The 28000-nt window shown below is 42.5% G+C and overlaps 3 protein-coding genes and 1 pseudogene across 4 annotated transcripts in view; 1 reads left to right on the forward strand and 3 right to left on the reverse strand.

Annotated features, from left to right (window-relative positions):
• The window catches only part of jph2 (junctophilin 2), a 27244-nt gene extending 14060 nt beyond the window's left edge, over positions 1-13184 (forward strand). Inside the window, exons 3-6 of one of the 2 annotated variants that reach the window (XM_040153334.1) lie at positions 6752-6870; positions 8682-9598; positions 11143-11243; positions 11362-13184. In XM_040153334.1, coding sequence (XP_040009268.1) covers positions 6752-6870; positions 8682-9598; positions 11143-11223 — 1117 coding nt within the window. In that variant the 3' untranslated portion in view covers positions 11224-11243; positions 11362-13184. Of the gene's footprint in view, positions 1-6751; positions 6871-8681; positions 9599-11142 lie in introns of both variants that reach the window. The other variant, XM_040153333.1, reaches the window with a different exon arrangement.
• A 1078-nt stretch (positions 13185-14262) lies between these two features.
• LOC120804118 (tubulin alpha-1C chain) lies at positions 14263-17312 on the reverse strand. Its single transcript, XM_040153336.1, has 4 exons — positions 17182-17312; positions 15689-15911; positions 15432-15580; positions 14263-15316 (listed from the first exon to the last, which is right to left on the reverse strand). The coding sequence occupies exons 1-4, from the start codon at positions 17182-17184 to the stop codon at positions 14342-14344; spliced, it is 1350 nt and encodes a 449-aa protein (XP_040009270.1). The 5' UTR covers positions 17185-17312; the 3' UTR covers positions 14263-14341.
• Positions 17313-20735: 3423 nt separating this feature from the next.
• LOC120803364 lies at positions 20736-22687 on the reverse strand (annotated as a pseudogene).
• A 4658-nt stretch (positions 22688-27345) lies between these two features.
• On the reverse strand, positions 27346-27999 carry LOC120803365 (tubulin alpha chain; the record flags this gene model as incomplete). Its single annotated transcript, XM_040151745.1, has 1 exon — positions 27346-27999. A coding segment is annotated over one exon (357 nt), but the record flags the coding sequence as incomplete, so codon positions are not given.
• Position 28000: the final 1 nt, after the last annotated feature.

Raw genomic sequence — 28000 nt, forward strand, 5'->3', positions numbered from 1 at the left:
GTTTATTAATGTGTACGTCAACAAGGCCGGTGGATAAGCAGACAATGAATGACAATATAGTACAATGCCTGTTTGAACTTTAGTAATCGGTAAATAAAGCTGTTCTCTTTTCTCGCTGTGTTTTTTTTTAAACTGTCAAGGCAGCGGCTGAATAATACGCCAGAGCATACGGACGAAACAAACCTCTATGATTCGACACTACTGTTGTAATCAGGTGTTCAGAAAAACCCAACAGCTAAACCTCCCTCATCAGCAGCTACGCTAGCCAGCGTCAGCAGCTTCAACCAGAGCGGAGGGTATGTTATTACATGCAGCCTTCCATTAGGGAAACACTGCTCGGCGCTCAGGGGCTGGCGGCACCGGCTGTTTTTTGTTTGGTTCTGTTTTTCAGTCAGTGATGTCTACTAATGCAGCAGCCACCACAAGATTTGTTTTTTCCATTGAAATGCAACGCACGGTTGAGTTCTTAGTTCACACTCGAGGACGCGCGATGGCCAGCACTACTCAGGTCTTGGGTTTCTGCACGTTCACGGTACCGAGAGCTGTGCTGGTGTCCGGCTACGCGGCACGGATGTTAACCGACACGCGCAGTGGGTTGTGAATAGTGGTGAAGCAGCTACTGTTTTTCACTGTTACCGCAGCAAAGTGTTGGGTTAGATTTAGCTTTAGGCGGCTACTGCGATGTCAGAAGGTAGCCAAGTACATATACTCAAGAACGATTCTGAAGAACTTGCACTTTACTTGAGTAATTCATTTTTTTACTACTTCACTACATCTCAGTCAAGTTGCTTTGAAGCGAAATACTTTACACGCAAAACATAAAATCATCGTCTTTCTACACAAGTAAAACTATGAATGCGGGTATTTTACTTACAATATAGTACTTCTATTTTGTATCATTGCTACTTTTACCTAAGTAAACGATCTGTGTTCCTCCACTGTGTATTGTCCTGAATGCCAGTGTTGGAAGAAGCAGTCAGATCTTTTACATTTAAGCAAAAACAGTAGTACAACAATAAAAAAATTTAAAAAAATACTCTAGTACATTAGTATCATCTTCAAAGCTCAAAAATCTACTTGTAGCATCAAAAGTAAAAGTACTCGCCATGCAGGACGGTGCCTTTCAGAGCGACATATGAATAAATACTTTACATTATTGGATTATTATTGATGCATCAGTGTGTAAGTAGTGTGTAAATGTTGTAGCAGATCAAGGTGGAACTAATTTAAAGTACTTTGTATAATGTTGGGTAGTTGGGTAGTAACAATACGTCATATATAAGTAATCATTTGCTTTGAAAGTAGACTAGTAACTTAAGCTGTCAAATAAATGTAGTGGGGTTAAAAAGTACAATAAGTGTCCGTGAAACGTTGATAAGTTGAAGCAGCGGTGGTAGAAGTACTCAGATCTCCTCCTCGTGTAAAAGTAGCAATACTGCACTCTAGAAATACTCTGTTACAGGTAAAACTCATGAATTAAAAGCTTTACTTAAGTAAAAGTAAAAGTAAAAGTATTAGCAACAAAATATAAGTTAAATACCAAACGTAAAACTAGTCATTATGCAGAATGGACCATTTTATAATAACGTGTATTCTATTATTAAGTACCTTATAGTGTTAAGTATAACTATTGTGGTATTAAAGTACATCACTTTAATGCAGCTGCTGGTAAAGGTGGGGCTGATATTAATTACTATATATACTGCTGGGTAGCTTGTGTATTTCCTCTTATCTTAACATAAAAGAATATGCCATTGGTTACTCGCTGATTATACTTTGTGAAAAGTAGCCAGTAAGTGAAGTTATTAAGTAAATGTAGTGGAGTAAAAAGTACAATATCTGCCTCTGAAGTGTGGTGGAGTAGAAGTATGAAGTAGCAGAAAACGGAAACACTCGTAATACGTAGAAGTAGGCCTACGTTAAAACTGGTCATTGAGTGAATGGAGTAAGTGAGTGGTTATATCAAGTCCTTTTTCATCCTTAAACACTCTCTGGTAAAGTAGCCGTACCTCAAAAGTTGTACTTAAGTGCAAAACCTGACCCAATGTACTCAATTTCAACCAGTTTAGCTGAATGCTAAACTCCATTAAGACCGCAGCGTTTAGCAGGGCCACTGTGGTACGAGTGAGCAGCGGGGTGGAGGGTAGAGTCACTTTGCAGGAAGGAGCCATCTGTCGCCATCCTTTCTCCTCCACCCGCCAACTGGCAGTTTACCCAGCAGGACGGACTGGTCGCCACGTCGTCGGCCATTAAACACACCGCTCTGTCCGCAGGCAGTCGGGAGCCAAATCAATGCATTTGTGGCGCGTACTGTACTGTTTGCTCCTTGTGACTGAGGCACTGTGGTGACGTTACGTGGTGAAAATCTCTGCTTGTGAAATGAATCGCTCAAACAACCAGACTGTGTGAAGCCTGACCTCAGTGTTGCTGCCGAAATGTGAAGCGTGGCAAAAACATTCTGAAATGGGTCCATCAAGGGTAAGTCTGGCGATGATCCGCATCTTCTTGTTGTAGACAAACTCCATGGAAAGACCAAAACCAACGATGAATTGATCACACTAACGAAATTTGTCTGTGCAATCTAAAGACTGGTGTGTCCGATTCCTCTGTGAGGAGCTGCAACGATTCCTTGTTTAACCAATTAGTGAATTGACAAGAAAAATAATCGGCAGTAATTTTGTAAATCGAATAATGAGAAACTGAATGTCTTTAGATTATGGACTGTTCAAAGACGTTTGAAGGTGTCACCTGCGGAAAAAAGTAGAACTGGCTTTTTTTTTTTTTTTTTAACCATTTTTGGCATTTTATAGACAAAAATCAATACTGAAAATAATCATTAGTTGCAACTACTACCACTGTGCATCGAGCTCCATTGTTGTCCAAAACCTATAAAAACACAACAGTGAGCCAAACCATACTTTAATTTGACTCAGTCCACTCATACGCTGTCGTGCTGCCAGAAATACTCACCACTGCCCCAAATGTGTATTAATCCTCTGCTGGAAATAGTCCCCAGCAAACGCATTAAATAACATTTGAGTAACTTTGGCTGAAAACCAAGGCGCCCAGCTGTTTTAGGAAATTACTGAGGTTCTTTTTTTTTTTTTTAAATGAAACTATACACTGAAGATTTACATCTGAGAGCTAAAGAAAGGGTTGGGAAAGTCAGAGAGCTTTGAGAGACGGATTAACACGTTGATCTTTTCATGGATTTTGTTGACAGTAAGAAAACTATAGAATCATACCAGCTTTTTAGAGCCACATTTCAGTAACAACAAATGTATGTATTTTTAATTTAGTTAGCACAATCAGAACTAGGCATGCTACCCAGTGTATAAGTGGTAGATGGGTGTCAAAATTAAATGTCGTGTTCCTAAAGTGTGTTAAAACTGTGTCAGTGTGTTTTAAATCATTACAGTGAAGACGTTTCTGCATCGTGAGGACATTTGGACCGGTCCTCAACACCTTCAAAGGACTGTTTGAAGATTAAGACTTGGTCTTAGGGTTCAGGTTAGAGTTACATTTAGGTTAGGGTTATGTTAATGGTTGCGGTTAAACATTTAGTTGGGATGCTTGAGGTTTGGGTTAGGAACCTGGGAGTGCATTATGTCAATGAGGGCCCTCACAAGTAAAAAAAAGGCAAATATGCGTGTGATTTAGCCGGTAGATTGTACCATTGCCTTGGACGTTGTACCCAAAGGCTTGTTGCTAAACAGCAGCTGTTGTCATTGTTGTAACTTTATGTTTAATGAACATTTCAGTGTAATCCCGAACGTGTGAGTTTGAGAGAACAGGGCGTAGAGGTTCCCATTTTAGGAGGTGCTGACTGTGTGTGGACAGGTGGAGCTCATCTACGGCATATAAAACAGGAGACCTCAGGAGCCTCTAATTGTTCCAGTGGGAAGCAACTTCCCAACTGAGTCCCTAAAGTGGACCAGGCGGCTATTTTCAGCTCAGTGTGAAGTTACAGTATGTCAAGTATCCAAAGATTAATCACAATCAGTAATTCTCCCAGTTAATGTGGGACAAATAGCAGCAGCCTTGAACTCTCAGCATTCAGCTGCCAAGTTTTTAGGCGAGTTAGTGGTGTGGCTCTAGGGATGGCGGCGTTGGCCGGTCAGTCCACCGCTTTGGACCAGACTGAAATATCTCAGCAACTATCGGATGGATCACCATGAAATGATTTCCAAACATTCGTGGTCCCCAGAGGATGGATCCTACTGGCTTTGTTGATCTCCCCCAACTTTGCCATCTGGCGCCACCATGTGGTTCGCATTTATGGTTCTGAATGAAGTCTCTCTACAACTTTTGAACGGATTGCCATGAAATTTGGCGCAGACATTCATGTTCCCCCAAGGATGAATTGAAGTAACTTTGGTGACCCTCAAAGAACCTCACAGAGCTGCTAGCATAGCTGTAGAGTCTTAGTCTTATTCATTTATGACAAGATGTAATAATAACAAGAAGAAGGAGAAGAAGTATTATGAAAGTGTGCTGTCCCATTTTTTTTGTATTTATGTATTTATATCATATTTGTACTTTTTTCTGTTTATTGGTTTGACTTGTACTAGCTTTATTTCAAAGACCAGATTTGTTCTGTTACCTGTTCTTCAGTGATTTAAAGGTAAAGCTTGAGACACACAGACAGACATTTCAGAATGTTTATAAGGGTTTCAGTACAGGTAAATCCTGATCTTAAACTAAAAAAACAGAAAAAAAAATAGACTGCCATACTGTTGTAGTGACTCTCTCTCTCGTTGTCCCCCCTCTGTCTCCCTGTCAAGCAGAAATATGTGTGATGACGGAGCCCTCAGTAACTTGCCAGCAATAACTCTCTTTTGCTGGGGGCGATAAAAGCATAATTTATTTCTGTCCCAGCCCAGCCGCAGAAAAGGACACCACCTCTCTTGATAGCTAAGAATACTAATGAGCCATACGACCCCTGCCCTTCATTTCAACATGATTGAATACTATAAACAAGCCCCGTGCGGTGGTATTTTCGGTCAGTCTTGAACCGTTCTAAGCCATCATTCAAGGTCTGTCCTTTTTTTGGTCAGAAAGGTCAAGATCAGGGTCAAAGTGCATGAAAACACTTATTAGGACATGACATAATGGCAAATGATATCGTGTCAAAACGGATCATATGAAACTTGTGGATAAACAGGAAAATTACAAGGAACTGTCTGACAATTGCTTGTTTTTTTCCAACCAACAGTCCAAATCCCAAAGATATTAATTTTACAATAACTTTTAAAAGGAAAACCAGCAAATTATCTTTTTTTTAGTATTTTTGCTTAAATAATGACCTATTGTGATACCTTGTTGTTCTGATTTTGTGCGGCAGAGCTGTGTCGTTTAACCGTTGCTATAGCGTATAGAAGAAAAGTGTGTGGAGTCTCTAGAGTCCTGCAAACGCAGGTGACAACCTCTCATCTGGGAAAGTGTTACTTTGTCGTCATCATCATTCATTTCTGTTGTTCGAACCACTGAACTGTGAGCTGAATTTGCTCTCAAAGGAACACTTTGACATTTTGGGAAACACGCTTGTCCGGTTCTTTGCCGTGAGTTGAAAACACTGAAACCGCTCTCATGTCTGTCTGTGCCTTGAATATGAAGCTACAGCCAGCAGAAAGTTCACTTAGCATAAACACTGGAAAACAAAAACACAAGACAACGGCAACAAGATGTGTAGTTTTTTGTTGTTGTTGTTGTTGTTTTTTACAAGGAGATATGTATTAACAAGCATTAACCAAACAAGAGATTACGTGTTAATTAGTGAGCTCTAGAGGTGATAATAGGTGGATTTTGCTTCCTTTGGACGGAGCCAAGCCAGCTGTTTCTCCCTGTTTCCAGTCATTATGCTAAACTATGCTACGCTTACCGTCTCCTGGCTGTATATATTTAGATCAATAGTTTGATATTTTGGGAAATATGCCGCCTAGAGTTATTTGGGAAGACCAGTACCACTCTCATGTCTTCATGGTAAATACAGTATTTGCAGCCAGCAGCAGGTTAGCCTAGCTTAGCACAAACAGCTAACCTGGCTCTGTCCAAAAATAACAAAATCCATCGACCACCTCCGACGCTCACAAATCAACACATTTGATCTTGTTTGTTTAATCCGTACAATTTGCGTAATCCATATGGTGGATTGGTTACTTTTCAGCGGAGCCCGGTTAGTTGTTTCCCCCTATTTTCCAGTCTAAGCTAAGCTAAACTAACCATCTCCTGGCTGTAGCTTCCTAATCAATGGACAGATATTAGAGCTGTATCAATCTTCTCACTCAAACTGATGAATTTAAAACTAGAATGGCACTCGGTAGAACGCATACCTTTGCTAAGGCCAATTTTAAACAACACACACCAGACTTCAGAGAAAAAAAAATTTCAAACTCATAGTCAATCGTCTGGATCTGCCCCAAAATGTAATGGGTTCTTCCCTGGCCCATGCCCCATCCCTCCACCAAGTTCAGTGCAAATCGGTTCGGTACTTCTTGCATAATCCTGCTGAAGAAACAAACAAATAAATCAACAAACAGACACGACTGAAAAACATCACCTCCTCGGCGGAGGAAACTATGCAAAGTGTTAGATACCTGCACAAATGCTATTTTCAATGCATTAATGGATTGCCACCACATCTCCTTTCAGATTATAACTCATGCCACTGACAGTGAGATGAAAATAAAACATCTGGATGATTGTTGCAGCAGCACTGATTTGTGAATTGTGTTGCATCTGCCCCCCGCAGGACGACCCATGCAAAGGCCAAGTCAGATGCAGCAGAACAGGCGGCTCAGGCCTCCAACAGTGAGTCCAGCATTGCCAGACTGGTGGCCAAAGAGCTCTCCCCTTCCTTCTACCAGCCAGGTCAGTGGACTGAGCAGAACTAATCTGTATGGAATTCTGCAAAAAAGGAAAAGAACAGGAAAAAATACCAACTATTTTTACGGTGTTAACTCCTTGAAAAAAGCTAATACAGCACTGGCTGTTATGTGTTTAACTTATTTTCACCTAAAATCCGATGTCGGGCTTCATATTTACAATTTTCCCGAAATGACGTGAATGCAGACACAATCCTCTCCTTAGTTTTATATTTGTGGATACAAATAGCACACAAATCAATATTTTGTTCAGCTGGAGCAAAGATGGCACAACATTACCGTTTTAACAACACGTATTTACTTACTGCATGATTTTTTTTTCTTGAGGGAAACAGCAATAATAAACTACGAACAGCGGATATGGTTTCATGCTCTGTCCATCTTGTGCTAGTAGATCCTTCGGCTGAGGCTCACTACAGGGGTAGTCGCACTTGAATGTCTAAAAAAAGGAACATCTTATTCGGGCGATGCGATCGTATCTGTTTCATCGGGAGTCTGGCCACATTACGCGTACACATTCGCACTAAAGCACAGCAGCCATTTAGGAGCCTCTTGCATTTTTCTCCGGCTGTGTCCCTCAGCAGAGAGCTTACAGGCGTCACACACGGACCGAAAGCCATCCAATCCTCTGAGTGGCTGCCCGAATACGACAAATGGACGAGGCCTGGCTGAGTTCCGCTATGCATTCTTCCACGAGAGATCTTTCACCACGGAGATAGCAACACAGGCATACATTATGTGTCAGCATGTGCACCATCTGGTTTTATTGCCGCCTGGGAAAAAAAAAAAAACAGGGGTGCAGCCTCACAATTTAAAGAACAATCTGTGAAGAAACTGATATATATTCTTCTTGTTTACAACACTTGCCATCTAATAACCAAAAGCACCGTCTGTGTAGGAAAAGCCCTGATATATTTGAATCCTCTCCACCACAGAGCTCCATTGTTGTCCAGCAACTATTAAAAACACATCAAAGAGCTGCACTGTTGCACTGGATGACATGTTCCTTCTTTACCATACCGTATATACGCACACGCACTTATTTTGATCCAGTCCCACATACACTGTCCTGCTGCCAGAAACACTCACTGGAACACCAAATGTGTATTAATCCGCAGCTGAAATTAGTCCCTAAAAAAATGCACAATTCCCTCCTTTTAGAGGAACTTCGGTACCCAGGTGTTTTGGGAAACTGCTGAGCCTACTTAAAAATGAAGCTATACATCTGTTGCTTGTTTTTAAAGATTTATGTCTTCAGAGGGAACAAACGGGCTTTGGGCTGAGAGCTGCAGACAAGCAGGGGAAGTACAGATGAATTAAAAATAGCAGAAAATATAGAGGGACAGACTATCATACATTGTTGGCTTTGATATTTTGGGATGGGATTGGGTTTTGTTTACAATAACAAAAATAAAGAACATTATCAGGTTTATCCTTTGATAGTTTATCACATCTTTAAAGTTGATCATATGTTTTGTATGAACAGTAAAATCTTTATTTGTAAAATAATTAGCAACTACAGATGCCAAACAAATGTAGTGGAGTAAAAAGTACAACATTTCTCCTTGAAACATAGAGGAGTTGAAGTATAAAGAAGGAGAAACTGGAAATACTCAAGGAAAGTACAAGTACCCCAAAAATGTACATAAGTACGGTATTTGAGTCACATTGTTCAAATCCCATACTCTCCAGAGAACAGTTGTTATTATTGCTCCGACCATCAATGTACTGAGACTCTTTCGTAAACTTGGTGATGATAATCGACTCTAATGTGCTGACTGAACTGGTCGTACACAGGTCCTGAGTATCTGAAGAAGAGGGTGTTACTGGAGGTCATGGAGGGCAGCGAGATCACAGACACTGTCATGCATGAGCCGCTGCTAGCTGAGGAGGAGCCCCTGCCCACACCGCCCGAAAGCCCACTCATGAATGAACTGGATAGCCTCATGCCTGGCTCGTCCCCAGGCCGCACCCCCTCCCCCAGTCCGGGCATCACCCTCAAGGAAGACCCCAAACTGCTCTGTCCAGGGAGCTGGAATGAAGACAAAACCAGTAGGGGTGGTGGCAGCAAGGGTGGCAGTAGACCCAACAGCAGGCCCAGCAGTCGCCCCACTAGCCCTTCAACCTTTCTTTCTGCTCCTCCTTCAGCTGCACCTGAAGGAGGAGGGGGCCCCAGCAGTCGTGGCCCCTCTCGTACCCCCAGCCGTCAGAGCAACAAGAACGAGCAGGGCTCTGACCTGGAGATCAAGCCCCTGCAGAAGTTTGACTCCGAGGCAAAAGCTCCAGATGCCACCCCTGCCGCTGCTGCCCCTGTAAGGAACAGCCTCATCCCCCAAGATGAAGAAGAAGCTCCGCGCCCCAAAGTGCCCAAACCTGTCAACCCCGAGCCCAAAACTGAAGAGCTCAAACCTGAAAGAGCTCCGTCAGTCCACGAACGAGCGCCCTCCGTCTTTGAGAACCAAGTGGAGTCCAGGGAGGTGAGCAGGCCGTCCAGCAAAGTGGAGACAAAGCCGTTACCAAAATGGCAACCCAGCCCAGCTCTGTCCCCAAAACATGCCCCCAATCTTGAACCTAAAACAGTACCAAAGCAAGTGGAAGCCAAAGCCATTGTTGCCAAACCAGCGCCGAAGGTGGATCCCAAAGCAGAGGCCCGACTGAAGGCCATTGTGTCAAGCCCGAGTTATGAGGTGACTGCAGAGTCTTTGGAGCTGGAGGTAAGACAGTAAATATACATGTTGTCTGATATTTGATTATTTTCAGGCAGGTATCAGCTACTGGACAAGTTGCCATGAAATTTTGTGCTGACATCCACAGCCCCCGTTGACTTTTCGTGATACCCTGACCTTTCCCTCTAGCGCCACCAGCAGGTCAAAAGTTTAATTTGTCCAATACTTTGGTTCATGACCAAATATCTGCAAAGCTAAACACTAATTAGCGTTAGCGAATTTTAACATGCCAACATGATAAACTAAAATGGTGAACACGGCAAACACTGTACCTGCTAAACATCACCGTGTTAACATTACGAGCATGTTAGCGTGCAGATGTTAGCATTTAGCCCAAAGCACCATTGGTTTAGCCAAAGTAAAGGATCACAGAGCAGCTACAATGCTGGAGACTCTTAGTCTTGTTTGATTAAATCCCAGTTCTTGTCTAAAAAACACAGCTTTACATTACTAGAGTACAATAAAAGTCTGGGCATCTAAGCCACGAATGTCAGAGTCACCGTATTTCATCCAAATTACGTTATCTGCCCTATTTCCAAGCTGTCACGCTAAACTCTGAGTAATACATCCATTTAGATTAGGTCCGTGAGGTAATGGGCCTAATCTCATATTCAGTCTGATGGAGTGTAGGGTGAAGGCCGGAATGCAGTATAAAATCTGATCACAATAAAGAAAAATGTTCTTTCATTTCACAAATGTTCTTCTTTGGTTTTCGCTCTTCAAGAGCACCTTAGGGCTTCCTGGATTCGCTGACAGTGTAACACAGTGAGCACTGGGCCTCGTCTTTTGTCTTTGCATTTGCAGCGTGATTTCCTTAGTTGTGGGGGGGGGGCAAGACAACAAGGAATGTTTTGCCGCAACGGTTTATCTCTTTCTCTCTCCTTTGCAAAACATGTGCTATATGCTGTCTGTAAATCTCAGCTGTTACATTACAGGGCTTTTATTATTACAGCATTGCCCAGAGTACGGTCTCCAGAGTATATACTTGAGGATGAAGTTACTATCAATTATTGTCGCTTCTTAAGCCTCATGTACATGATTGATGGAGATGTTTCCAGTTTATATATAATAATTCAATTATTCGGCTTAAGAGAGGCTTAAAATAATGGATTGACGTTTTGAGAAATAATTGCTGCTAGCCAGGAAATGGATGAGAAGATTGATACCATGCTCTAATCTGTCCTCTAAATATGAAGCTGGAGCCAGGAGGTGCTTAGAGGCTAGTTGTTTCCCCCGTTTCAAGTGTTTATGCTGAGCTAAGCTAACTGTCTCAGGGCTGTAGTTTTCTGTCATATTTAATAGATACGAGACATGAGAGTCTCATCAATCTTCGCATCCAACTCTCGGCAACAAAAGTGCATTTCCCAACAATTCCTGTAAGCAGCAGTTTTCCCAATCATCCGGTAATTCTACACATTCACAAGCAAGGCGTGAAACTGAACCGTCTTACTGTGAAGTTTTTTCTGGCCAGACGTTACTCACCGTCCTCTTTTACCACACACTGTATGTTCCTCTTTCTTTTTTCCCCCAAGGGCCCAAACACCATAATGATCTGCATGGTAATCCTGCTCAACATTGGCCTGGCCATTCTCTTCGTACACATTTTGTCATGAGACGTTTGCCGCCACCTCAGGTAATCTACACGAAGACGCCGAAGACGTGATGCAGTGAAATTGCACAAGCGCAACATGCAACAGCTCTTTATGATCTGCCTGAGTCCACTAAAAGACAAATGGTTTGGTTTGCCGCAGGTCAACAGCAGCGTTGGGAGAGAGACGAGAGATCCTCCCCCTCCTCCTCAGTAAGGACCAGAGATCAGAGAGACCGCCGGGGGGGGGGGGGGGGCTCGTGCAGACGGCCACAGCTCTTCTAGAGGTTTTTGTTGGTGTGACAGTGTGAGGCTCTGTGGAGCTCCTCTCTTTCCAGAGGTCGGAGAAACGGAAGGACATTGAGTTGACTGGAGGGATTCAGTACACCTGAATATGATGATGAATATTTGTATGTTAAAGTGCGGAGGGAAGGGAGTGGGGGTGGGGGGGGCGGCTGGGGTGGATGGTAGAGTATGTCTCAGTGCTTACACTGGAGAAGCAGGGTGGCAGAAGTCAGCTTCATCACAGCGTGTCAGCATTTCGCAAAGGAAAGGCTTTTAACTGAATCCTTAACTGGCACACACACACACACACACACACACACTGGCTGCCTCTCACAACACTGAATCAGACAGATTAGACGAACTCAGTAGATGATTATGTTTTGTCACAAGATATGTTTGTTTGTATCATGTAGTCGAATGTTGAAGGAATGTTGATCACATGTACAGACTTAATATTCTCTCCACTATGCCTTGAACTTGATTCTTTAGACACTGCAGCAGACGTGTGAAGGATTTTGGGAGTGACAACTGTTAATATCATTGTGTTTAATCATCTGCCATGTGCAATGTTTGGTTAGAAAGCTGAAGAAAGATCCATTAAGCAGGAATGTGAAATGTGTAAGACGCACTCTGTGTGTGTCCGCCCCCATCGAGAAGCTCTCCAAACACTGCTGAATACGGACAGAACGTGTAATCTGATGTTTTATTTACATTCGGCTTCAGCATCCTGCAAAAAAAAAATCTGCGTTTGACACTATGGTGTTCTACACTGTGAAATGTTCTGCTTTCACTGGGATTTATATGCATTCACTGTCATTCTGCCGCTTTGGTTGGGGGAGCTGATAAACCACACTGAAAAGGAAAAAAGGAAGCTAATGAGTCTCACTGCTGTTGTGTATGCACTGTATGTCCCTGTGCTGATTGTCATGCAACGCTGTTTAGCACCCGGGTGGTTTTTAAATGCGAGTTGTGTATGTTTTGCAATAGAATAAGCCAGCAGAAAATGGAGGCCGGGGTTTATCGTATTTAAAAACAATCACTGTATGTTCTAGTACCTTTGCTCAATCTACAGATTTATATTAGCAGCAGGAAGCAGGGTTGGGATGACGTGTTTTTTTGCCTGTAAGTTCCTCTGGCGTTCGTGTTTTCATGTATGTTTCAGTGTAGAAAAACTTGTCCACACTGTTCCACCGCATTATATTCAGGACCTGTTGTGCTTTAGAGCCAAATATGAGTTCAACTTTTGTACGCATGAGGGCACTTTGTGTGTATGGGTCTGTATTTTTGTACCATTTTGACGTGCACATCTATTCAGCATTCACAATATTCTGTTGCAGGATTTTGTTTTCAAAGAGATATGCAAACCTAAATGTATTTATCTCCCAAAGGAGTCAGATTACCTCGTGATTGTGAGATGGAGAAAAATATAGAATGATTCTTAACTCCATGTCTTACATTGAGAAGAGCACTCTTCAGACGTGCCGTTTAATATTTCTCCGTTGTTCGTTTAGCCATGTATACATGGGTTTTTTAAAAAAAAAAAAAAAAAAGGACAGAGGTTTTTAGCTGAAATTGTTTTGACATTGAGTTTGCAAATGAACACACAGACCAACTGGGTGTGCATTATTTTCATGCAAAAAAAAAAAAAAAAGAAAAATCCACAAGAAATCTACAAAAAGGTGCAGTTTTGATCAAATCTCCCATGATCTCATATTTGGGAAACATTTTTGACTGGTAGTTTATTTTTAATCGAGCAATGTATTGATTAATTTGGCAGATGAACTCAACATTAAGTGCAATAAAACAAGTATTCCTACAGGTCAGTGTAATGTAGAAGCCATGTGTGGTCAGCTTTAGTGCATTTAGTAAAACATTGCAAAAAAAACAAATATCGCTGAATTTGACGAGATGCATTTGTGTGGCAAAACCTGGTCAAAAACTACAAAACACAGATTAAAATATTTTACAACACTTGTGAATGTGTTATGTTTTGGTTAATCAGTCAGGATAAGTGTCTTCTCTCCCAAATTATGATGCTGCTCCAAATTTGGGTTTTACAAGTTTCTAAATGTATGCAATTATCCAGAAGAAATCCAGTCTAGTAACGACAGAACTAAGGATTTTTTTTTTTTTTTTTTAAACACCGCATGTCAGCCAGCAGGAGACATCCCCTATCCCTCCTCTGGGCTACAGCAAATACCACACCCTATTTTAAGCCAGGCCAGGGTTAGGCCTTGGTTCTGAGAAACCACAAAAAATAGAAAATAAAAATAAATACATAAATAAAAATCCACACCTTAAAATTCTCAGTCAAAGATTAGATCTGCAAATGGTAGACTGGAAACATTTGATGCTGTAAAAGCCACTCAGTTAAAACTCCAGGCTACCTGCAACAAATTGTCTTAGATGTTTGCTGCTGTAGGATTAGTCCAAACATCTGCTGAACACCACTGCCCCCAGGTGACTAAAGTGAGTAGAGCCACAAGATCGTCTGTAATAAGGCATATTAGAGCTTCTAGGTGACAAGTTAAACATTTAAACTATCTAGAGTATTTTAACAGTGGCTTAGAACAAAGTGTCCAAAAAAAAAACAAAAAAAAAAAAAAAAAAAAAAACAACACTACTGTTTGAAACTACTTCATAAAACCAGTTTAAAGGCAGCATGATTTTAACATTAGTGACAAACAGAGCAATCTGCACTGCTCCATTTTAAATGCCTTTACTACCAGCAGTACCTCTGCACCTGTGTAATGAATGCATTAAAGACAGCAAACAGTGGTGCAGTCCATGAACAAACTTTATTTTTGACATTTATAAAGTCACAGATCAGAGATCAACAGAAGGGAATGCATGCCTTATTAATACTCCTCTCCTTCATCATCATCTCCCAAACTATCCGTTCCAACCTCCTCATAATCCTTCTCCAGAGCTGCCATGTCCTCTCTGGCCTCGGAGAACTCTCCCTCCTCCATTCCCTCACCCACGTACCAGTGAACGAAGGCACGCTTAGCGTACATCAGGTCAAACTTGTGGTCAAGCCGAGCCCAGGCCTCTGCAATAGCAGTGGTGTTGCTCAGCATGCACACAGCCCTCTGGACCTTGGCCAGGTCTCCGCCGGGCACCACAGTGGGCGGCTGGTAGTTGATGCCAACCTTGAAACCAGTGGGGCACCAGTCCACAAACTGGATGGTGCGCTTGGTCTTGATGGTGGCAATGGCGGCATTGACATCTTTGGGCACCACGTCACCACGGAACAGCAGGCAGCAAGCCATGTATTTACCGTGGCGAGGGTCACATTTAACCATCTGATTGGCTGGCTCGAAGCATGCGTTTGTGATCTCAGACACAGTTAACTGCTCATGGTACGCCTTCTCAGCAGAGATGACAGGGGCATAGGTGGCCAGAGGGAAGTGGATACGGGGATATGGCACCAAGTTGGTCTGGAACTCTGTCAGATCCACATTCAGGGCACCGTCAAAACGAAGGGAAGCAGTGATGGAGGACACGATCTGACTGATCAGCCTGTTCAGGTTGGTGTAGGTGGGACGCTCGATATCGAGGTTCCTACGGCAGATGTCGTAGATGGCCTCGTTATCCACCATGAAGGCACAGTCAGAGTGCTCCAGGGTGGTGTGGGTGGTCAGGATGGAGTTGTAGGGCTCCACCACAGCGGTGGACACCTGGGGAGCCGGGTAGATGGAGAACTCCAGCTTGGACTTCTTGCCGTAGTCGACAGACAGACGCTCCATCAGCAGGGAGGTGAAACCAGAGCCGGTGCCACCTCCGAAGCTGTGGAAAACCAGGAAGCCCTGAAGGCCGGTGCACTGGTCGGCCTGAGGACAGAGAGGGGGACACACTGATCAAATATATGAGACACATTATAAGCAATTACTTTCATACTTTGAGTTACAATGAGGAACCAACTCCTCCTGATATTACGTTACCCACCAGTTTGCGGATCCTGTCCAGCACCAGGTCAATGATCTCTTTGCCGATGGTGTAGTGTCCACGGGCGTAGTTGTTGGCAGCATCCTCCTTACCTGTGATCAGCTGCTCAGGGTGGAACAGCTGGCGGTAGGTCCCGGTGCGCACCTCATCTGAAGAGACAAAAGAAGACACTGAATCAGTTCCTGTAAACTATTTTCACACACACACACATTTTAATTTACCTAAATTAATGTTCAGGGAATAGTGATGACACCCACCGATGACAGTGGGCTCCAGGTCCACAAAAACAGCTCTGGGGACGTGCTTTCCAGCTCCAGTCTCACTGAAGAAGGTGTTGAAGGAGTCGTCCCCTCCTCCGAGAGTCTTGTCACTGGGCATCTGTCCGTCCGGCTGGATCCCATGTTCCAGGCAGTAGAGCTCCCAGCAGGCATTGCCGATCTGGACGCCGGCCTGACCAACGTGGACTGAGATACACTCACGCTGTGGGGAGGAAAAAAAAAAAAAAAAAAAGTTAGCTATGTGCATTTATCTTGTTAAAATTCTTAAGAGGAAAATTAAATAGGCTTGGTTGGCTGAAAAGTGGTCTCGGAAAAAATATAAATAAAAAAAAAGTTCCACTATTTTTGACTAACTAGATGCCGAAGGCTACTCATCACATGCAGAGGACTGCTCTGGATCTAATGCATGATATCAGGAGGAGGGGGGAGAAAAAAAAAAAAAAAGGCCCTTTTGTAAAAAGAACCACATACCAGAACACCATGACTAAGGTCACCTGACATATGCACATTTACCCTCTGAATAGAAAAACCATTCAGAGACAAGTTTTACAGCGTTGTCTAATTCTTCAGCTGACCAATGTACAATGTGGATAAAGAAGATTTTGTGTTGAGAACAAGACCTTTCACATTAAAGTTCTGCGGTGCCACAAACAAAACACAGCTGGGGTTAAATAACAGTAGTCCTACACAGTGTGCAACATTAAATATTAAAGCCTCATAAAGCTTTTAGTGAGTAGGTTTTGTTTGAAAAGCCTGTGGTTGCAGTTTCATTAGAGGCCAGGGCCCATGGATGGATTACCGAATGGACCTACCAGGGAAGCAGCGCCCCTTCCCCTCCCCACCCCACCCCACCCTGGTTTCTAGGCCCGTTGGCTTGTCCCTCCGTATGACTTGACAGTTCACCATTTCTTTTTCTGAAAAATCATAGATCTCAATTTAAAAAAAAAGACAAAAATGACCACAAAGTCTGGGGGTGCTTTCAGTCTGGGGGCCCTCTGTAGCAGAGGAGCTGGGGGGCTTTTTTTCCCCTCTTTGCCTTGGGACTCATTTACTCATAATCCATCCGTGCCGGGCCCTTCAGACGGGCGGTAAAGCAGAGGAATGTTTCAGGCTCAGCGCCCGTTGACCTTCGCCAACTGGGTCAATGTTTCTGCAGACAGGAAAAGCAGGGCACTGGCAGCCACGACTGGACTTGAATTTGGGCTGTGCCCTGTCGAGTTACACTTTAAAATGGACCAAAATTACAGTTAAAAAGAAAAAAAAAACGACGAGTCGAAGCCGTTTCCCGTCCGACATTTTGTTCTGGTTTAAAGCTAAAACCCAGAGAATGAGTGTTAGAGTCTTCTTTAATGGGTTTTTTTTTTTTTTTTTTCAAATTAAATCAGGCTGCCACGTGATTGCATTCTTCTGAGCTTTGATTTTGATTTTGTCGCAGCATGATAAGTGAAGAAAAAGTATCTTTTCATATTTACCATGTTTCCTGAAGCTGTGAAGTCCGGAGGAGTTCGGGATTTTTTTTAAAAAGAGAGGAAGAGGCTACGTTAGCTCTCACAGATAGGCCTTTATGCGTCCTGTGTAAGAAGTAACTGATGAGCTTCAGCTGGGCGGGGCTCTTTATACTCCGTGAACCCGGCGGAGGAAAAAGAGCTGCCGAATCCGATTGGTCGAGAGGCCGTGTGTGCCCTTCTCCGGTTGGCCGAAGCGCCACGGTCATCGACCGCTGTGAGACGCCACGGACTCCGCAGGACAAGTTCTGGCAAGCCGACGCGGTGTCACGTGTGAGGCGTTCGCGGGCGTCGGCGGAGCAGCACGGGGAATGCGCACGCATTATTCTAGCGCTAGTTCTGACCTCGTAGCCCCGACAGTGTTGCAATTGTGCATCTACTCGAGTACTTTTCTTGAGATACTTGCACTTTACTTGAGTATATCAATTTTGTTACACTATATACTTTACTCCACTAAATTTTCTGAAGTAAATATTGTACACCACTACATTTACAGTGGCTTCAGAAAATATTCAGACCCCCTCACTTTTTTCTTTCTTTTTCTTTTTAAACACACACTTTATTGTGTTGTAGGTGTAGTTGTAAATGGACAAACTGCCATTTTTTCCCCATCAATCTACATTCAATGACCCGTAATGACAAAGCAAAAACGTGTTTTTAGAAATGTTTGCAAATTAATGAAATCTCTCCTTTACAAAAGTATTCAGACCTTAAATTCAGTATTTTGTAGAAGCCCCTTTGGCAGCCATTACAGCTCTACAGTCTTCCTGGGTAAGTCTCTATGAACTTTGCACGCCTGCATTTGGGCAGTTTATCCCATTCCTCCCGGCACATCCTCAGGGGCTCCGTCAGATTGGATGTGAAGCGTCTGAGACCTTCCATCTTCAGGTCTCTCCACAGATGTTCTATGGGGTTTCAGTCTGGGCTTTAGCTGGGCCACCCAAAAAGCGACTCCAGTGTTGTCTTGGATTCAGGTCATTGTCGTGCTAAAAGGTGAACCGTCTCCCCAGTCTCAGGTTGTGGCGACACTGGAGCATGTTCTCTTTAAGGACCTCTCTGTAATTGGCTGCATTCATCCTTCCCTCAGTTCTGACCAGTCTAACCGTCCCTGCCGCTGAGACGCACCACCATGGCACGATGCTGCCACCACCATGCTTCAACGTAGGGGTGGTATTAAGCCAGGTGATGTGCCCTGTGTTTGCCAAACAGAGTTTGGAGTTCTGCCCAAAGAGTTTAGTTTTTGTCCGATCGGACCAGAGAATCTTTTTCCTCGTGCCCTCAGAGTCCTTTGCCTGATTGGTGATCTGGACCTCTGAAGCTGTGTTAGAGGGACCACTGGGTTCTTGGTCACCTCCCTGACCGGGAGCTCTACAGAGAGTTCCTTGGACTTCGTGGTTTGGTTTTTGTCCTGAGATCCAGTGTGAACTGTGGGACCTTAGATACACAGGCTGTGCCTGTCTGAACTGTCCAATCAGTTCAACTTGCCACAAGTGAACTCCAGTCAAGTTGTAGACACATCTCAGGGAAAATTAAATAAAAGAGGATGCAGCTGAGCACAATGTGCAGTGCAACATCAAAGGGTCTGAATACTTTTGTAAATGAGAGATTTCCGTTTTTGATTTTTCAATTTAGTTGCAAAAATTTCGAACATCATGTTTTCAATTCTTCATCATGGATTACTGAGTGTATATTGATGGGCAAAAATGTCAATGTTGCCAATATAAAATTTAATCTACAGCACAATAAAGTGTGCAAAAAGTGAAGCGGTCTGAATACTGTCTGAAGGCACTGTATCTGACAGCTTTAGTTAATTTACAAAATAATATGGTTGCATACAAAAGATATGAAGAGCTTATAAAATATGATGCTTTGTTATAAAGTGTACAAGTACATAAAAAAGTAGTCAATTGACATCTATTTTGACAATAGTTTAAGTAATTTTACACGTAAAAATACCAAAAATTCCATGGTTAATTAAAATAATCATCGGTGGCAGCACTATACAAAACAGTTAAAAAATGAGCTGCACCAAAACCAACTACAACAGTAAGATGCTGTTTACTCAAAATAGTTAAATAATATAAGCTAATGTAACACTCTGACAGGGACAGTCACCTAACAAGTGCTTTTAAAAACTGTATATTTTGATGCCAGTATTTACGTGAAATCATGAATGCAGGACTTTCACTTGTAATGGAGTATTTTTATAGTGCGGTATTGCTACTTTTACTTAAGTAAAAGGTCTCAACACTTTTTTTCACCACTGCATCTTTTCACGTAATCTTAGGGCATTTTTTAAGCTTAAGTTTTCTTCGAGGGTTAAAGTAAAAATATCAAATCATTATCAAAAGCCAAAAGAGTTGGAATAAGCTACATTAATATTCCAGTGCTTTGTTCTACATGGAAATCCCAAATTTCAATTTACTCTCTTGTTGGCCGACCATTTTAGATACATGATCTTTCGCAAGAGGGTTTGGATGACAGAGGTGTAAAACAGGTGTTCCTGAGTGTTACCGTCTTTCCTGGGAAATTTACATTTATTACACTGCAAATTAAATCCAATTCTCAAAAAAAAAAAAACTCCTTACAAAAAGTATCTATCATTCACCGTCTTTATCTTAAAGTTAGGGAACGTCAGATACCTTGCTAATATTTTGACAATTGCTCTTTTGGGCAAAATCTGGTAAAGACATATTTCTTTCAACGGGAAGACGAAAGCATTTCTTTTGTGACACCCGTCTGACATCCATTTTTTCTTGCAACCACAACCTCTTCCTGGTGTATGAAACCTTTGGGGGGGGGGTGTAAACCTTTGTCTCCCTTCCACCCTCTCCCACCACAAGAGGTCCTCATTTATTCAGACACCGCTCCTTATTTTCAGCTGCCTCATTTAGGATCACTTTTATTACAGTAATATTTTTTCTTTTTCCTCCGGTATACACTTGTTTTGGAGAGTTGTGAACATTAAAACATTGAGGAGGGATGATACTTAGCCTGACCAGTAGAAGTTTAATTCATCTACCTTTAGACCATAACGTACCCAGCATCTTACCATTATCTCTGTAGTATACTTAGCTATATATTGTATCTTACCTACAGTACCTGTGTATCTATATTAATTCAGTGTGTAGTTATTTCAGTACTCATCTGTGCAATCCAGATGAAGCACATTACAATGCCAATACAAGACAATATACATGTATGTAAGAGATTTGCACTATTTAGAATATATTACCAGGTACTATCATTCAAGTTGTTAGTTGCAGTTTTAGTTACTTGCATTTATTTTGTGTCTTAGCTACCTCTGACTATCCCCATGTAGTTTTTTTGCATTTGTGACTTGGCTGCTATAACACTGCATTTACCCACTGGGATTAAATAAGTACTTTATTCAACCATAATCATTATGAAAATATGAGCAGAGCCAAAGCAAAACCCTTGGACACGTCTTAAGTTCAAACCTCTTGCATATTGTTTTGACGTTGTTATTCCCTTAAGCCGGCTGCGTAGCCGGCAAGATTTCACATTAGATCGACATTCAAGGCGCCGTGGAAACGAAGGGAAGCAGTGATGGAGGACACGATCTGACCGATTAGCCTGTTCAGGTTGGTGTAGGTGGGACGCTCGATATCGAGGTTTTCTACAGCAGATGTCGTAGATGGCCTCGTTATCCACCATGAAGGCACAGTCAGAGTGCTCCAGGGTGGTGTGGGTGGTCAGGATGGAGTTGTGGGGCTCCACCACAGCGGTGGACACCTGGGGAGCCGGGTAGATGGAGAACTCCAGCTTGCACTTCTTGCCGTAGTCGACAGACAGACGCTCCATCAGCAGGGAGGTGAAACCAGAGCCGGTGCCACCTCCGAAGCTGTGGAAAACCAGGAAGCCCTGAAGGCCGGTGCACTGGTCGGCCTGAGGACAGAGAGGGGGACACACTGATCAAATAGATGAGACACATTATAAGCAATTACTTTGATACTTTGAGTTACAATGAGGAACCAACTCCTCCTGATATTACGTTACCCACCAGTTTGCGGATCCTGTCCAGCACCAGGTCAATGATCTCTTTGCCGATGGTGTAGTGTCCACGGGCGTAGTTGTTGGCAGCATCCTCCTTACCTGTGATCAGCTGCTCAGGGTGGAACAGCTGGCGGTAGGTCCCGGTGCGCACCTCATCTGAAGAGACAAAACAAGACACTGAATCAGTTCCTGTAAACTATTTTCACACACACACATTTTAATTTACCTAAATTAATGTTCAGGGAACAGTGATGACACCCACCGATGACAGTGGGCTCCAGGTCCACAAAAACAGCTCTGGGGACGTGCTTTCCAGCTCCAGTCTCACTGAAGAAGGTGTTGAAGGAGTCGTCCCCTCCTCCGGGAGTCTTGTCACTGGGCATCTGTCCGTCCGGCTGGATCCCCTGTTCAAGGCAGTAGAGCTCCCAGCAGGCATTGCCGATCTGGACGCCGGCCTGACCAACGCGGACTGAGATACACTCGCGCTGGAGGCAAACAAGCCAAGTTGTAACATTTACCATTAAATTTAACCAGACATTCTTATGTTGTAACCACTACTAATCAGATACTTGAGTTTACTCATCACACGTTGAAGAGACAAACACAAAACGCACAACTGATTATCCATCCGTCCATTTCACCATTATGTTGATAATATGTTGGTAAAAGCTCTGTGGAGGAGCACAATTTTACCGTCCCCAAAAAGCAAGGACCAGCTGTAGTCATAGTTTTCTTCCCACTTCAGGCCATGAAGAGACTTCAGAGTAAGTGTTTGACGTCTCGATTTGATTTGATAAGTCTCTGGTTGCAGCAAGGCCCTTTCAAACAAGCGCTGAGGCAGATGAAAGCGACAGACCACCGATATACCCCTCGAAATTAACCGGGCTACTGTTTCTTTAAGTGGGCAGGTGAAAATTGGTTTGGGCGGGTCGTTTCAACTCCGGCTACCGTTTTTCCCACTGGTTCGGTTTCCACCGGCGAAAAGTTCGGTCGTGGCCCAGAGGGTTTCAGACCGCGAAGGTAAGGCGAAGGCAATGCGTGCGGTGAACGGGACAGGCGGGACGCAGGGAGTCAGTGCATTCTGGACCGGCTCGATCGTCGGTTGCAGCAGCAGTTAAGGTGGGAGAAACCCCTCAGCGTCCGAATGCAGCAAGTTGTGTCAAAAAAAAAAGAAAAAATCGGATTAATTATTCAGTTTAATCTAAAAAAAAAAAAAAAAGAGCTCCCTGTGGCTACAGAACTCGCCTGGGAATCATCACGTTTTTAAAGTTTTCTTCAGTATCAAAGTAATTCAGTCTTCATTATCTGTACATCCGATGGTAGACCGCAAACAGGGAACGCTAACAGCAAATTCGGTGTAATAGGCCTTTTGGACCACAGTAAAACCAAGATTGACAGCAGTTTACGAAAAAAAAAAAAAAGGTTGTAGTAGCCTCACCTGGCCGGTCTGCTGCATAATGTGTCGCCACAATGAATTAAAGAGATTTCATGAGACTATTAACGTTGCTAGACACTAATATACTAGACAGGTAGTTGGCTCCTTAGTATCAAATACAGGCCTGCAGGAACAGGCCCAGGGCCCCTGGACCAGAGCCTCTGAATGGAAGTGACTGTTAACATTTTTTTTTTTTTGCTGGAATGTCAATTGAACGACTAAAAAGACGCAAAAAAAAAACCCCAACAAAGAGTCAAAAAACAAAAAATGAGAGATGACTAAAAAAAAGAGACATAAAATGACTAAAGAGTTGTCAGATGATAAAAAAGAGATAATAAACTACTAAAAAGAGATGTAAGTTAACTAAAAAAGATGTTAAATAATTAAAGTAAAATGACTTAAAAGAGATGTCATAAGACCAAAAACAATCGCAAAACTACTAAAAAGAGACATAAACTACTAAAGTTAGACATTAAATGACTAAAAAGAGTTGTAACCTACTAAAAAGACATGTAAAACTACTAAAAAGGGGGGTAAATGACTAAAAAGAGACTCAAGGTGTTTCTCAGAGTGTCTTTCAGTCTCTTACAATGTCCGTGTCCAGGGGCCCATTGTAGACCGTCAATGGCTGTAGGCTTTTTGGCGTTACAAATAGCAGCTGTTTATTAATATTATATCATATTGGAATATTTAAAGCTGTTTATTCGGCATTCATTTGTTACACTGAGTAAACGATGTAATTACTGATCAAACTACTAATGTAATTATTGCCAAGAACCAGCGCTTTAAACTTGAGTCTTAACCATTTTTTTACCAATTTTTCATAAAGGTTCCCCCTGTCTTCAAATCATATTCCTGAATTAAACTGTCACATTTTCAAAAAAGAACCAGAGTCATCCGTCAGTAGTAGATAATAAGAGTCGACTGCAGTAAAAATATATTCACCGTATAAAGAAGCCTCCAATATTCCAGTATCTATTGATGAAAACAAGGAAGTTTGACTGGTGACTTAGATAATTGCAGATCACAACTTACAATATCTCCTTTTTTGTATACAATGACATGCACAATACCAGTTATCTGAAACCAAAGCAGGTAAGTGAAATTCAAGCATCACTCATTTTAGTATTCGCACACGTGTTTTTCCTACCGTGACGTGTCAGAATCTCCCCTGAGCGCGGGGCCCATTTGCCATCACAATCGCCGCCTGGCACGCGAAGCCAGCTTGTGTTCACAAACGTCCTTCTGACTCGGCTTTTCACAAGAAAAAAATGCCCATTTGAATTAAAAATTCGTACTTTTTTGTCAAATTCACTTACTGGGATTACTCCTTTTGGATTTAACATTTTGTTAAATTTCAAGCCTTGTTCCTCCTCAGCGTTTAAAAAGACCCCTTTAAAAAGAAAACAGAGTCTTCGTAACAACCGCTTCCATAATTAAAATAGAAGAGCTAAACACAATCTATTTGAAAGAGAAAATCTTCTAACAGTTTGGCCTTTCATACCTTTCTCCAAAAACACAAGGCGTTTTTTGTCAGTGTGCCTTTTATTGAACTGCACAATACAGAAGCAGTGCATCATAGACTGTCTCAATTCATTTCCCCCACCTTGCATGAGAAGCTGTTGGTATGACACAGCATTATTTTCCATCTGACTGAGGTTCGGCCTGTCGCTTACTTTGCAGGGAGCCGTGCATTTCCTGCTGCGACAGAGAGTCTGTTGCATAGACACAATCGCATTCGCCACCGAGAACAGGAGCCACCTGTGAATTTTTTAATTTCTTTACAGAAAACTGTCCATCAAGATATTTTTTTAGCAGGCTTGGTTTAAAAATACAGCGAGTGCAATGTGTAAATAAACATAAAATCAGAATTGGTGTGATGTACACATATGTAAACGCTTCGAAACTGGTCTTAAAATCAGGTTGACAAACCAGTAACAAAGGTAGTGTGAAGCTAGTGTTCAAACTAAGCTGGTTTTTTAAAAGAGCTGCGTGGGAACAGGATGAGGCGCTTACAGTGCAGGACTGCATCAGGCCACATTTCCTCTAAAGTATGAAAATCGATATTTTAATTCGTCTAACACTTGGCATATTTATAGCCATAATTCGAAGAGAAGAAAGGTCAATGGCAGAGAAAAACAATACGCGATCCACCGACTTTATTCCCCTTGCCTTACACTTTCAAACAATAACTCCGGACAAAGAAGTATTTCAAATTGTGCTGACCCCGATGGCTTGTCGGTATTACGCGATGCAACGAGACAAGTCCGAGGGGTGTTTGTGTCCGAGGCTTACGCACCGCACTCTGCCTCCCGAGGAGGACAGGCGAGGTGCACAAATCCCAAAAAACCCTCCTCCGTCTGCCGCAGTGTCTGTCTCACATCCGGCACCGCAACAAACCCAGACGCTGTAGCCGGGACGGGAGGACTGTGACTCATTTTGAAGACGTCGAAGATGAAGGAAGGGTGTGATGAAAAACTGTTCTTCGTCATATATTAAATCATGTGTAATTCCTGTTGTACAGATGGTAGGTCAGTTGGAACTATCCGACCAAATGTTCCAGGGACCCTGAGACCAGGAGGTGCTCGGTCTCACGGTTCCGTTGCGTTGTCCACCCGGTTTACGTCAGCGAGGGGGGGGCTGAATAGCAGAAACACCTCTCCGGATAACGCAGTACAGCTCGACAGCACCACAAACTACGTCCTACGAAACCGCCATAAAGCTGAGTCATCGCCTGTCTAAAACGGTTTTCGACAAAAACCGAACATCGTAACCGTCATGAAGGGGTTGGATTTATTACAGGACCGTTGCATTAGTGTGCATTAGTTTTAGCCAGGTGTACCTAATAAACCGCCAACTGATGACTGTCTGTCCCTTGAAGTACTGACAGAGGTTAAACTGACAGTTGAGTTGACTGATGCACGGGCGCATGTGGAGCAGTAAAAAATAACAATACAACTAAAGCTCAGTGTGCTCTTACTGGCGCTGTTTTCACTGGCCTTTGCTGGTCTTATCTGGCCTTAGCTGGTCTTTGCTGGTCTTTGCTGGTCTTAGCGGGGCAGAGATGGTATGATGATGGTTAAGATGGTACGTTAGGAGCACGGCAGGTGGGCCAACCTGCTAAAACAGTGCCAAGTTCGTTCTGTACATGCAGCTAATCCCACTAGTTCGTGAATGCTGTTGTCATAAATTAATACAATAAGATCCAATGTTGTAATTCCCATTGACATTTTTTAGGTTTTTACGACCAAACTGCGTTCTCTGCAATTCAAGGTTGCAATTCAATATAAACTTTTATGAATTTGGAATATGCATTTAACTTTTTTTTTTTTTTTTCTTTTTTCTAAAACCAGAAGTTAATTTTCTCTGTTTAGGTTGTTCAGCTAATGGTGACTTTCAACTTACGGCTCATATATTTCAAGCATCATTTTAATGTTACTTTTTGTTTGAAAATTAAAACGTTTTATCTGGACATGCAGGCTAAGGATTTTGTGTGATCCAGTAAAAAAAACAAAAACAAAAAAACACTGATCCTGACTGCACATATTTTGAAGTGAAATTGGAGAAGTCCAAGGTTAAACAGTAAAGACGTTCATCCCTCTCTTACAGTATCTAAGCCTTTTGGGTTTTCTCTCTCTGGTGTGTTGACCAAATAGTGCGGCTGAAACACAAACCCAGCACGTTTCAGGTCTTTACCAAGCGAAACCTTCCATCCTGAATTCTCCACTTCCATTCGGCCAGCACTCGTACATTAACTCGAAGACATCTTAAATGATATATTAAACGTTTTCGGAGCCACGTTCTCGCACTGTTGCTGTTGAGGGGATCAAACACTGTGGTCCTGCAGTTACAGGGGCAGTCGGTTAGATCACCACCAAGTCACCACATAGCGTCATTAGTTTCATTCTGAGAAGACTGATGGATGCTACAATGAAAAATGTAACCTGATATGAAGTGTGAAAGGCGTCTTAATGCAGAGCTACTGTAATGACATGTTGATTTAGGCCAAATCCTGTGTGTCTTTCCTCACGTGTTCCAACGGTTTACAGATTATTCACTGGGTTTAGGATCAATTTAAGAGCTCACACATTTCTTTCAGATAAAAGTTATGACCCCTGAACGTTTAGCGGGCCAATGTTGCATAGCTCAAGCTGTCACAGCCGACACATTGACATGAATAACTGGGGCGGAAGTCAAAATCTTACATGTCTATTTACTACAGAGCGTACTAGTCTTTATAAATCAAAGCTCATAATTGAAAAATAAGTTCTGTAAATCTGGTGAGGGAAGTCATAGCTCAAAAATGCTCACTGCGATTTTAACTACAAGCTACAACACTCATTTCAGATAATTAAAATAGGATGTAAACACTGTGGGAGCTATGAGGTATGTATATGATGATGCATGTTCATCGGTGCACAGTGATTTCTCAAACTTTTAAGTCTACAATTTCCTGATCTGATTACATCAGAAGAATGATGACCCCGGACTAATGGTAATTAAATCCAATGTGTGTATAAAAAATAAATAAATAAATAAATAAATGTATATAAAAACAACACAGACAAGTTCACATGTTACAGGAAATTTATTTAGAACAAAGTCAAACTGACTTTTTTTTTTTTTTTTGTAATTCATAGTCTGAACATAGGCAAACACCTTTAATAGACAAACATTTCTTCTTGGAATGCCCGCGAGAACAAATACTAAGAAACTTTCATGTTTCACTAGTGCTTTATGTCTCCTTTAATACTCCTCTTCCTCACCCTCCAAAGAATGAACTCCTTCCTACCTCCAGCATACAACCTGGTAATGACGCCTATGGCCTTCCTATAACAAGAACTGAACATCTGGACTCAACATTTTCTGGAGTTTTGTTCTTAAATGCCAAATTAGTAGAAAAACATTTCTTTTTGGAATGTATTTAAGAATGAATGGAATCAATTATTTCCTGTTTAGTGCCTTCATGTCCCTTTTTAATATTCCTCTCCTTCCTCCTCTCCCTCACCCTCAATAGAGTCAACTCCGACCTCCTCATAATCCTTCTCCAGAGCTGCCATGTCCTCTCTGGCCTCGGAGAACTCTCCCTCCTCCATTCCCTCACCCACGTACCAGTGAACGAACGCACGCTTAGCGTACATCAGGTCAAACTTGTGGTCAAGCCGAGCCCAGGCCTCTGCAATAGCAGTGGTGTTGCTCAGCATGCACACAGCCCTCTGGACCTTGGCCAGGTCTCCGCCGGGCACCACAGTGGGCGGCTGGTAGTTGATGCCAACCTTGAAACCAGTGGGGCACCAGTCCACAAACTGGATGGTGCGCTTGGTCTTGATGGTG

Source organism: Xiphias gladius, chromosome 18 (assembly GCF_016859285.1).
Source record: "Xiphias gladius isolate SHS-SW01 ecotype Sanya breed wild chromosome 18, ASM1685928v1, whole genome shotgun sequence".
Lineage (NCBI taxonomy): Eukaryota > Metazoa > Chordata > Actinopteri > Istiophoriformes > Xiphiidae > Xiphias > Xiphias gladius.